The sequence below is a fragment of the Chiloscyllium punctatum genome, chromosome 11, assembly GCF_047496795.1.
Source record: "Chiloscyllium punctatum isolate Juve2018m chromosome 11, sChiPun1.3, whole genome shotgun sequence".
NCBI lineage: Eukaryota > Metazoa > Chordata > Chondrichthyes > Orectolobiformes > Hemiscylliidae > Chiloscyllium > Chiloscyllium punctatum.
The window spans coordinates 14,614,167-14,625,147 of NC_092749.1; the positions used below are offsets into that span (position 1 = coordinate 14,614,167).

At 42.7% G+C, this 10,981-nt stretch overlaps 1 protein-coding gene across 1 annotated transcript; it reads left to right on the top strand.

The window, feature by feature from the left end:
- The first annotated feature begins 8,341 nt into the window (after positions 1 to 8,341).
- cited2 (Cbp/p300-interacting transactivator, with Glu/Asp-rich carboxy-terminal domain, 2) lies at positions 8,342 to 10,323 on the top strand. The gene is made up of 2 exons (XM_072580319.1): positions 8,342 to 8,616; positions 8,821 to 10,323. The coding sequence occupies exon 2, from the start codon at positions 8,832 to 8,834 to the stop codon at positions 9,573 to 9,575; it is 744 nt and encodes a 247-aa protein (XP_072436420.1). The 5' UTR covers positions 8,342 to 8,616; positions 8,821 to 8,831; the 3' UTR covers positions 9,576 to 10,323.
- Positions 10,324 to 10,981: the final 658 nt, after the last annotated feature.

Consider the following 10,981-nt stretch of genomic DNA (forward strand, 5'->3'; position numbering starts at 1 on the left):
ACGCACATAGACCAGGGTTGAAGTTGATTCTTTCTCTTACTTTTTTTAAATCCCTTTTGATGTACTCTTGAAATAATTAAAACCACAAAATAATTCTGTAAGAGATAGTTTCTGCTGAGAAATGGGGAGATAGTTCACCCCATCATTAAATCTTCCTGTTACCTCTCTGTCCCTCTGTTTGAAGTATCCCTGATACTCTTCAAGTGAGCCATTCCATGTTCTCTCACAGGGCTTTGCCAGTCAGCACTGAATTTACCCTTTAGTCTATTTTCATATATAGTAACCCTATTGTTTTTTAAAAATTACAATTAAAAGTTAAAAATATCCATAATATTTGGGTTCTGATCCATCATCCACTCAGTTGGGTGAGAAAAATACCATGCATTTTTCAAAGTGGGGCAAGATAATGTGATAAAAGAACAAGACCTGAAATTTTAATTCTGTTTCTCACTCCACAGTGATCTCTGACCCTGTTTTTATTTCATAATCCCAGCACACCCAGTATTTTGCACTTCCGTTGAGAACAACATTTATTTTCTAGCCCAAAATAGATTATCCAGTCATTGTTGTGGTGTTATTATTAATGGGATCTTGCTGTGTCCAAATTGGCAGACGTTTTATCCTGCAACGGGACAGTGGCTTCATTCCTGATGGAATGTATTGGCTGCATCACACTTTGGAGTGCCTCCCAGTTGGACATGGCACTATATAAATGTTGGACATCTCAATGGAAAGAAGTCATCTCCAACAGTGAAGTACTCCTTCAGCGCCACATCACTGGAGTATCAGCCAGGATTTCTCTGGGAAATCCTTTATTGTAACTATTCTCTGGGTTAAGAAGTTTCTCCTGAGTTCCTTATCAATGACAATTTTATATTTATGGTACCAGTCTTTGGCTCTCCCACATGTGGAAATATTTTCTCAATTTTCAAGAAACAGGAAACAGCCAATTCAATTTCACCGTAGTGTTAGGTCATACAAATTTTAGTGATCTGTATTTACTTTTATTTACTTGTATTTACCTGACTTTGTATAAGATGCATCCTAACTTGATTTAGTCCTCTGGCCCTGCTTGAAATGAGAAAAGGCAAGATAATGAGTCAGGTTCTCTCACTGAAAAAATGCTATCAAATGTCTCAGAGTCTATTAGCAAAATTGAAGTTCCACAAAATTGCTGGCAGCCTTCAAACAATTTCAGCACTAATGTTCCTGATTTACTGGAAGTGATAGATTCAATGATCGTAAAGGCTTGTCAGTGGCCATTGTCGTAGGCCTCGATTGTCATTGATCCACCATTACTTCCCTTCTTCAGTAGATGCGTGATATTCGCTACCCTTCAATGTGTAGGAACTGTACAGAATCTCGGAAGATGGCACCCATGCATCCATTGTTTCTAGGGCCATGTCCCTTAAACACTCTGGGATGTGGATTATCAGGGTTTGCGGATTTATTGGCCTTCAATCCCATTAATATCCCCAACACCATTACCGTAGTCATACTGATTCCCTTCAGTTCCTCCCTCTCACTAAACCCTGCTGTACCCCTACATTTGTGGCATGTTTTTTATGTCCTTCTTTGTGAATCAAAGCATGTATTTAGCTGGTCAGCCATCACTGTGTTCCCTATTACAAATTCCCCTGTTTCTGACTGTAAGGGCTGGCTTCACCAATGATTTTCCCTTCACATGCCTGCAGAAGCGTTTGCAGTCAATTTTAATGTTCTGCGTAAGCTTACACTTGGACTCTACTTTTCCTTTCTTATAAATCTTCCTTTGCTGAATTCCAACTGCTCCCATTACTCAGGTCTCTGCTCTTTTCTCTGGCCAATTTGGTCTCTTTCTTGTGTCTAACGCCATCTCCAAATTCCCTTGTATGAGACAGTTTGGCCACCTTTCCGATTTTATTTTTGTACCGGACAGGAACAGACAATTGTTACAGTTCACCCATATGCCATTTAAATGTTTGCTATTGCCTTTCAACTATCATGCCTTTAAGTAATATTTCCCAATCTATCATAGCCAACTCATGCCTCTTACCATTGCATGGATGTGTAGGTCAGGTGGATTGGCCATGGGAAATGCAGGGTTACAGGGATAGAATGGGGGGGGGGTGGCCGTGCTAAATTATCCATAGTGTGCAGGGATGTGTAGGTTAGGTGGATTAGCCATGCTAAATTACTTATAGTGTGCAGGGCTATGTAAATTAGGTGGATTAGTTTGTGGTTAGGGAAATACAGGGTTACAGGGATAGAATCGGGGGATGGCCATGCTAAATTACCTATAATGTGCAGGGATGTGTAGGTTAGGCGGATTAGCCATGGGAAATGTGGGGTTCCAGGGATAGAATAGGGAGCTTTCCAGGGTTAGAATAGGGGGCTGTGTCTAGATGAAATGTTCTTCAGAAGGTAGATGTGGACTTGCTGGGCTAAATAGTCTGTTTCCACATTGTGGAGATTAAATTCTATTAAAGTCAGCCGTAATTATAGATTTTCCTTTATTTCAGTTTCTAATATTTTGGTAAACGCTCTTCTCAACATCACCCCTACAGTTTGGGGACCAACGTACTACTCACAATAATGTTTATTGCCCCTTGATATTTCTCGGCTATACCCTGATATGTTCCATATCATTGGATCTGATATCCTCCCTCACTATGGTGTTTGATTTTCCTCTTTAACCCAGCAATACAACTCCACCACCTTTTTGTCTGTCCTACCTAATTGAATACCCCTAAACATTCAGTTCTCATCCCTGGTCACCTTGCAGCCATGTCTCTCTAATCCTGACTGTGTGACACCTGCTTTCAACTGTTTTCACAACTAATTCATCCACTTTATTGCAAATGCTTGTCACATTAAGGCACAAAACCTTAAGCCTTGTCTTTTTAACATTACTTATCGCTTCCCATTCTTATTCACTGTGTTCCGGTTTGATCTTGGCCATTGATTTCTTTGCCTATCACTTTCCTTATTCCCCTTTCTGTCTTTTCTTCTTATCCTTGCTTCCTCTTCCTGACTCCTTGCATACATTCCCATCTCCCTGCCATTCTAAAAGCCTTCCCAACTATTTGAGCAATTATTTACCCCTAGGACATCAGTCCCTGACCTGTCTAGATGTAACTCATCCAGTTTGTACTGGGCCCATCTCTCCTAGAACTCGTCCCAATATCCCAGGAATCTAAAATCTTTTCCCTTGCACTATCTCTTCAGCCATGTATTCATCTGATATATCCTGCTACTTCTACTCTGACTGGCACTTAACACTGATAGTAATCCAGAGATCACTACCTTTGAGGTCCTACTTTTCAACTTACTTCCTAACTCCATATACCCCACTTTTAGGACCTCATCCCTATTGTCATCTGTACTATCTGTATCAACATGTGTCACAACCATTGGCTGTTCACCTTCGCTCTCCAGAATATTGCTTGGAGACATCCTTGACCTGAACACCAAGGAGGCAACATACCATATGTGAACACAGAAACCCCTTCCAATTGAATCCCCAATAACATTTTGCACTCCTACATCTTTTCCTCCTCCTCAATGCAAGAAAGCCAATCGTAATGCAACAAATTTGACCGTTGCTGCTTTCCCCAGAGAGGCCATTCTCCTGAAAACAGTATCTTCAGTGATCGATCTGTTTTGCAAGGGAATTGCCGCAGGAGACTCCTGCACTGCCTGCCTGATCCTCTAACTCTGCCCGGTGGTTAGCCATACCCTTCCTACCTGTGGTGTTTTAGCCTGCACTCCCTATATCTGCTATCGACCATATTCCCTGCCTTGCGGATGCTCCACAGTGTCCCCGCCTACTGCTCCAGCTCGAAGATCCAGACTTCTAGGTGTTGGAAATGAATACACCTACCGTACAACTTCCAGTTCTGAGCTTTGGAAATGATCCTGGCTTCCCATATAGACCAGGAAGAGCATAGGATGGCTTTGAGCTCACCTGCCATGAACTATGTCTTCTAAATTAAACGTTTTGGCAGATGCTTAATTTTAAATAATACCAATTCTTCCTTTTCTTTGTTCCTTGTTGCTACAGTATCATAGAATCCCTACAGTGTGGAAGCAGGCCCTTCAGCCCATCGAGGAGAAAGTGAGGACTGCAGATGCTGGGGATCAGAGTCAAGAGGGTGTTGCTGGGAAAGCACAGCAGGTCAGGCAGCATCCGAGGAGCAGGAGAATCGACATTTCAGGCATAAGCCCTTCATCAGGAATGTATTTCTGATAAGATGTCAATCAAGGCTCTACCCACTCAAAAGTGGGCTACGCATTATTTCGGAGACAAGCAGGTACATTCTCCCAAGTAAAAGCAAATTGCTGCTGACACTGGAAATCTGAAACAATGCTGGAGAAACTCAACAGGTCTGGCAGCATCTATGGAGAGAGAAAAACAAGTGAACATTTTGAATCGGATATGACTTCTTCAAAACTGAATCGATTCATTCCTCTTTCAGCATTCTGAAGAAGAAGTCGTACTTGACTTAAAATGTTCACTCTGTTTTTCTCTCTCCACAGATGCTGCCATAGCTGTTGGGTTTCTGCAGCATTTCCTGAGTTTGTTTCAAGTTCTTCCCAATGCATTGATCAATATTTTTCTTGGGTCACAAATGATCTGGTCATTTTTACATTGCTGTTTGTGGGAGCTTGCTGTGCACAAATGGTCATTGTACTTCCAACATTACTACACTTCAAAATGTACTTCACAGGACGTAAAGCACCTGGAGACCTCCTGTGGTCATAGATGATGCTATCAAAATGCAACTACAATCTATTAGATTTAACATTTTCTCGGTTGCAAAGATCCATGACGGTAGAATTTTCCTTTAAGATTCAATGCAACTATGTTCAATAAGAACAATTAATTTATTTGCAACAGTCAGTGATAATTCAAAAAATAATTATTTTCTTCAAATTGCCACAGGAGCAGTAAGGTGCAGTGTATGATCCGTCTGTAATGAGGTTTGACTGGGACCATTATTTCCCACTCAAACTGATTATCTTAACAGAGAGATGGGTTTTTGTTCAAATTATCTGTAATGAGTTAAAAAGAGAACATTTCAAATGTTAAAAAAACCTGGAATAAAAATGGAAATTGCTCAAAATAGCCAGTAGGGCCACTTACTGATTATAAATAGAAATGACAGGCCAGTATTGAGTATAAACCTGCGTCGCTATGCTGCATACTTTTAAGAATCAAACACAATCATTCCTACATATTACACTGTATCGTGCCGTCCCACTAACAAAATAAAATTGAGAGCAGATTCTTGCTCAAGACTGTAATTCAATTCACAAAAACCAGAATAAAAGTCTCAAGGGTGAAACCTCATAACCATGATGATCATTTAAAGATATGAGTTTCTGTCAGTGCCCAACTGTGTTATTCTGACCAAGGTAATGACCAGTTCAGGACCACTGAGTCAGCTGGGTCTACACAACTGGTCTCACTATCGATGTAGGTGTTAGTTGGGGGAGTGCAGCAAACCAGTAGCTCTCCTGCTGGGCAGTGACTCCCCTGCTGGGCAGTGACCCTCCTGCTGGGCAATGCAGGTCTGTATGTGTTGAGTGAGAAAGACAGGAAAGTAGATTTTGTGTGTGTCTGTGAGTGTGTGAGTGTCTCACTGTGTGAGAAAGAGTGTGTGTGTTTGTGAGTGTGTGAGAGAGTGAGTGTGTGTGAACGAAAGTATGCATGTCTGTGTGTGTCTGTGTGTGCGTGTGTGAGTGGGAGTGTTTGTGTGTGTGTGTTTGTGTGTAAGAGCGAGTGTGTGTGAGAAAGTGAGTGTGTGTGAGATAGCGAGTGTGTGCATGAGAGAATGTGTGTGTGTGTGTGTGTGTGTGTGCATGCGTGCGTGTGCACGTGTGTGTTCATCCCACAAAACAAGGATGGTAACCACTAACAGTAGGTAGCTGTACACAGAGGGTTCTAGCATGGGGAGGCTCCTGCACTGCAGCTGCCACATTGTTCTGGTTGAGCAGGAAGTTTGTCCCCCACTTTACTGACTACCATATGATTTCCAAGTTGGCAATCAGCCTGCGTTGGTCACATTATAAGCCATGTTGTTTAACCAAAAGCTCCTAACATAGGCTAGAACTCTGAGCTTCCGACCCACCACAAGAGCCCCAATTGGGCTTGACTGCTAAACTGAAAACCATTCTGTTAGAATTAGCATTAGAATTATTGTCACATGTAATCAAATGAGAACAGTGAAAGATTTACAAGTCGCTACTTACCTTAGGTACAAAGGTACCTAGGTCGAGATTCTTAAGCACAAGTTGTTAGGGAAAAAAAGTTACTCACACACTGAGAGCTGGTCAGCTGATGAGAGATGTGGGGCGGCACTCACTCAGAGTGTCAGCTGGGGCTTGGTTAAATTGGCTGCTGAGTCAGGAACGTTGTGGGTTCAAGTCCTGGTTCCTAGACTTTGAGTACAATATCTTGGCTGACAATCCCAGCGAGGTCAAGGTGGAGTGCTACACTGTTGCAGGTACAGTTTCAGACAAGGCATTAAACTGGTCCACTGTCAGGGAGGATGTTAAACATCCCATAGTGCTATTTTGAAGGAAAGCATGTTCTCCTTGGTGTCCTGGGCCTTAATCAACCTTCAATAAATGTCACTGAGATTAACTATATGTTCATTATCTGTCTGTGGGAGCTTGTTGTGCAGACATTAACTCCCACATTCTCGACATTACGACAGCGACTACACTCAAAAAAGGTTTCCCGTTGGCTGTAAAGTGCTTGCTGATCTCTGATGATTGTCAAGGTTGCTACATAAATGCAATTCTTTCTTTTTGTAGCACAGGAAACCTGCAAGACACTGAAGGAAATGAAAAGGAGTGAAGGACTGGAGGGAGAGGTTCAGTCTTTCCAGATGGTTCAAATGCAAATTGATAGCTTTTTTTCCTCTTAATCAGGCAAACATCTTTAAAAAAAAACATTTTAAATATGATATAAAATGAAAGCAAAATATTGTGGATGCTGGAAATCTGAAATGGGGTCTGAAAAGGACCACTGGATTCGCAATGTTAACTCTGCTTTCTCTCCACAAATGCTGTCAGACCTGTTGAGTTTCTCCAGCAATTTCTGTTTCTATTTGAGGCTGAGATAGACAGATTCTTGACCCATAAGGAAATTAAGGATTACAGGCAAAGGCCAGGAAAATGACGCAAGGAATGTCAGATCAGCCACGATCCTAATGAATGGGACAAAAAAAAAACTGTAGATGTTGGAATCCAAATTTGACAAGCAGGAGGCTCTAATTAGACAGCAAGCCAGGCAGCTTCAAAAGTTGGAGACTTCTCCCCCTCCTGATGCTGCCTGGCTTGCTGTGTTCTTCAAACCTCCCGCTTGTCTACTTACGATCCCAGTGAATGGTGGAGTAGGCTTGAGGGGCTAAATTCTGGATTGGTGGTGCTGGAAGAGCACAGCAGTTCAGGCAGCATCCAAGGAGCTTCGAAATCGACATTTTGGGCAAAAGCCCTTCATTAGGAAGCCCTTCCTGACGAAGGGCTTTTGCCTGAAACGTCGATTTCGAAGCTCCTTGGATGCTGCCTGAACTGCTGTGCTCTTCCAGCACCACTAATCCAGAATCTGGTTTCCAGCATCTGCAGCCATTGTTTTTACCTCGTTGAGGGGCTGAATGGCCTACAATTGTTCCCATTTCTTATGACCCAATGGCTCTCCTTCAAAACTCCACAACTTCAGTTCTGAACAAGGGTCAGACGAGACTTGAGATGTCAACTCTGCTTTCCCCTTCCACAGATGTTGCCAGACCTGCTGAGTTTCTCCAACAACATCTTTTTTTTTGTGTGAGTTTCTCCTGCTAGCGTCACAGATAAATGCTACAAATAATGCATTCTGTACGACTAATGTTTTCCGAATCAGAATTGCTGGACTTGAAACATTAACTCTGCCTCCCTCTCCACAGATGCTGAGATTTTCCAGCAATTTCTGTTGTTTTGTTCCTGATTTCCAGCACCCCCCCCCCCAGTTCCTAATGCTGGAGGTCACAGCAGGTCAGCCAGCATCCATGGAGAGAGAGCAAGCTAAGGTTTTGAGTCTGGATGATTCTTCATCAGAGCTGAGATGCCAACGACGCCTCCTGCCCCACTGTGATCTCCAGCATTTGTTGTTTTCAGTAGAGATTCCAGCATCTGCAGTAATTTGTTTTATATGAACGAATCTGTTGCTGCGTTTTCTTTTCGCGTTTCCCTGTTCTGTTGAGTGGCGGAGGTTCTGACGCCTGGTATTCGGTTTGACTCCCTGATCCTGATCCACATTCCAGAGGAAGTCTGTGCCGGGTGTTGAGGCTGGCCTCAGGAGCCCTATATTAAGAGTGGCCGAGGCAGCCGAGTGAACATCTTTTGTTGCTTAATCGTTCCGAGTTTGCGGTGCCTGATCCTTTAGCTTAGCAGCACGAATATATATATATAGGGAGAGAGAGACATAAGGAAGAGTGCAGCTGAGAATAGTCTGCATACAGACAGATATAAAGAGGAGTTGGTGAATGTGCAAAGGCAGGAAAGCAGAATAATCAATATTATTCTTTCTTTGCCCAGAGATCAGTGAAAGAAGCACACAGGAGCTCAGAAAGTGCATTTATTGCAAAAGAGGTAAGTTACAAATTGTACAAATTTTCAGTCTTGGCAAGAAGAAAGGGTTGGATAAAGTTGCTCTTGGGAGAATGCATGGAGTTGTGATCTGTCCAATGTGTACGTTTTGCAGTTGTTGAGATCGTTTATTTTTTTTTTCATTGCCTTCTTTCATTCACAAGTGCATTTATTTATTTCCTAACCCCTTCCCTATCTGCATTGAAGTTGGAGGGGCGATGGCCGAGCGTATGATGAGCCACGGACGTTTCCCGGAGGGGCATAGCGGGCTTCACGTCCGGCGGATGAGTCTGAACCCTTACCCCCAGCACCAGCACGCCTACAGCGGCATGGTGGGTGAGCACCCGGCCGCTACCTCCTTGCTGCATTACCCTGGACCCAGCAACGTGAACACCTCCAGTGGCAGCATGAGGCATGCACTGGTCCCTGGCAGCAGACAAGGGGGTCCGGTTGGTCATCTGAATAGCATGCCCCCCAGCATCAGGTACACATCTAGACAGCAACAACAGCAGCAGCAACAGCATCACTCGCATCCTCCCCATCCCCAGTATATGGGACAAGCAGTGGCTGGGAGCAGCCCTGCAGCACAGCTTGCAGCGAGCATGCATTTACAAAAGCTGACCAACCAATACTACGGCCACCAGCAACAACACTACAGCATGACGGACCTGCATCCTGCTAGCGCCTTGGGTCACCACCAGCAGCAGCAGCAGCAGCAACAGTACAGGGAAGTAAAACATCACAGCTCTTCAATGACACCGAGTCACCACATGTCTGCAGCAATACTGCCCCCCAATGCCATAGACACTGACTTCATCGATGAAGAGGTCCTCATGTCCTTGGTGATCGAACTGGGTTTGGATCGCATCAAGGAACTGCCTGAACTGTGGCTGGGACAGAATGAGTTCGACTTCATGACTGACTTTGTTTGTAAACAACAAACCAGTCGGGTGAGCTGCTAAAAGTGTGAACTGAAAAATGATTCTTGAAAGAGAAATGCAAAAAAAAAGGACTTCCATCTACTGAACTCAAAAGATTTATTCTTTGCAACGAGTGAGAGAGAGAGAGAGAGTGTGAATCTGTTGTTTTAGATTTTAAATATCTGTTCATCAACTGAGTGACTTTTTTTTGTTTAAATCATGTTGTTTGATAACCCATTCACTGCACATGTAACCACTCTCTACATGTAATTTTCCTTTTGATGTCTTTAATGGCCTGTTAAATGTTCCTTAAAGAAAACTGAAACCAACCACTTAGAAAACAGTGGAGCACCCCCAGTCAGAAACTTTGATCGCACAACTTGGTTGTTTTTTTGCAAAGCAGATTTTATTTTGAAAGAGAAATGTGTGGGTATGTTTCAAATGTACTGAAGCAAAATTGTTGTGGGGGGAGAGAGAACAATGTATAGTTTCCTCAAAAGCTTTGTGAAGACAGCTAATGGAATTATAATCACCATTCTTTTCTATTTTAATCCTACCAAGATGTGCACGACAACAGCCTTTTTAATTTTCATTGATCTGTGGTATGATAATGTATGTATCAGTTTGATTCAGTTAGTTTTAAAACAATTGCAGTGAAGATGCCCCCCAGGCCCTTTGGGTACTGTAACTTAAAACCAGTGACAATAGTCTTGACACAAAAGATTTAACATTCCTTCAGCCTTGACTAGATTTTCTTAACTGTGTCCCCTTCCCTCCCCTCCCCCCTCCCACCCCCCCCCCCCCCCCCCCCCCCCACACACCTTCTGACTCTCAAATGTTAGGACATTGCAGAGTGGAATGTGTACACGTGTTTGTGTGCATGTTTGTGTCTGTGTGCGATTAAAACATTTCTCAAGGTGGTTAAATTTTCTTTTTAAAAAAACCACCTTGTTTGCTGTTTACTTACCACTTCAATGTCGATTTATCGTTTACATGATATTCTGTGTTGAAGCCATTTTTTTTGAGGGGGAGGGAAGAGAAAAAAAATGGACAGTATTTTTTTACGAAACTTAAGTATTGCTGCAGAAATGTGTGTTTTCTTAATTTATTATTCAATGCTTCACTTATTTTGAGAAGGTTATAATAAAGACCCTGGAGATTACAGTAACTGTCAATGGTTAATCTTTTTGTCAAGAAATTTGTTTTCAGTACTGTTGACAACATAGCCTTAAGTAGACTGGTGTTTTGCATCAAGTTACTATGTAACTTCTAGGAGTCGAGGAGGTGGGGGATGGGGTTATAGTGGCTCTGGGAGGGGCACAAAAAAGCAAGAGAAGCAAATGGGATTCGTCCAATCAAATCAGGATCACAAAAAGGCATTTCAGCTGAACCATTTTCTAGCTTTTTTTTCCAAGCAGTCTTTATTTTGTTTGCTTAGCTTTAACAAT

What these genes read in the sequence shown, in the direction of transcription:
- cited2 (XM_072580319.1), top strand. Translation starts at nt 8,832, where the DNA reads ATGGCCGAGCGTATGATGAGCCACGGACGTTTCCCGGAGGGGCATAGC.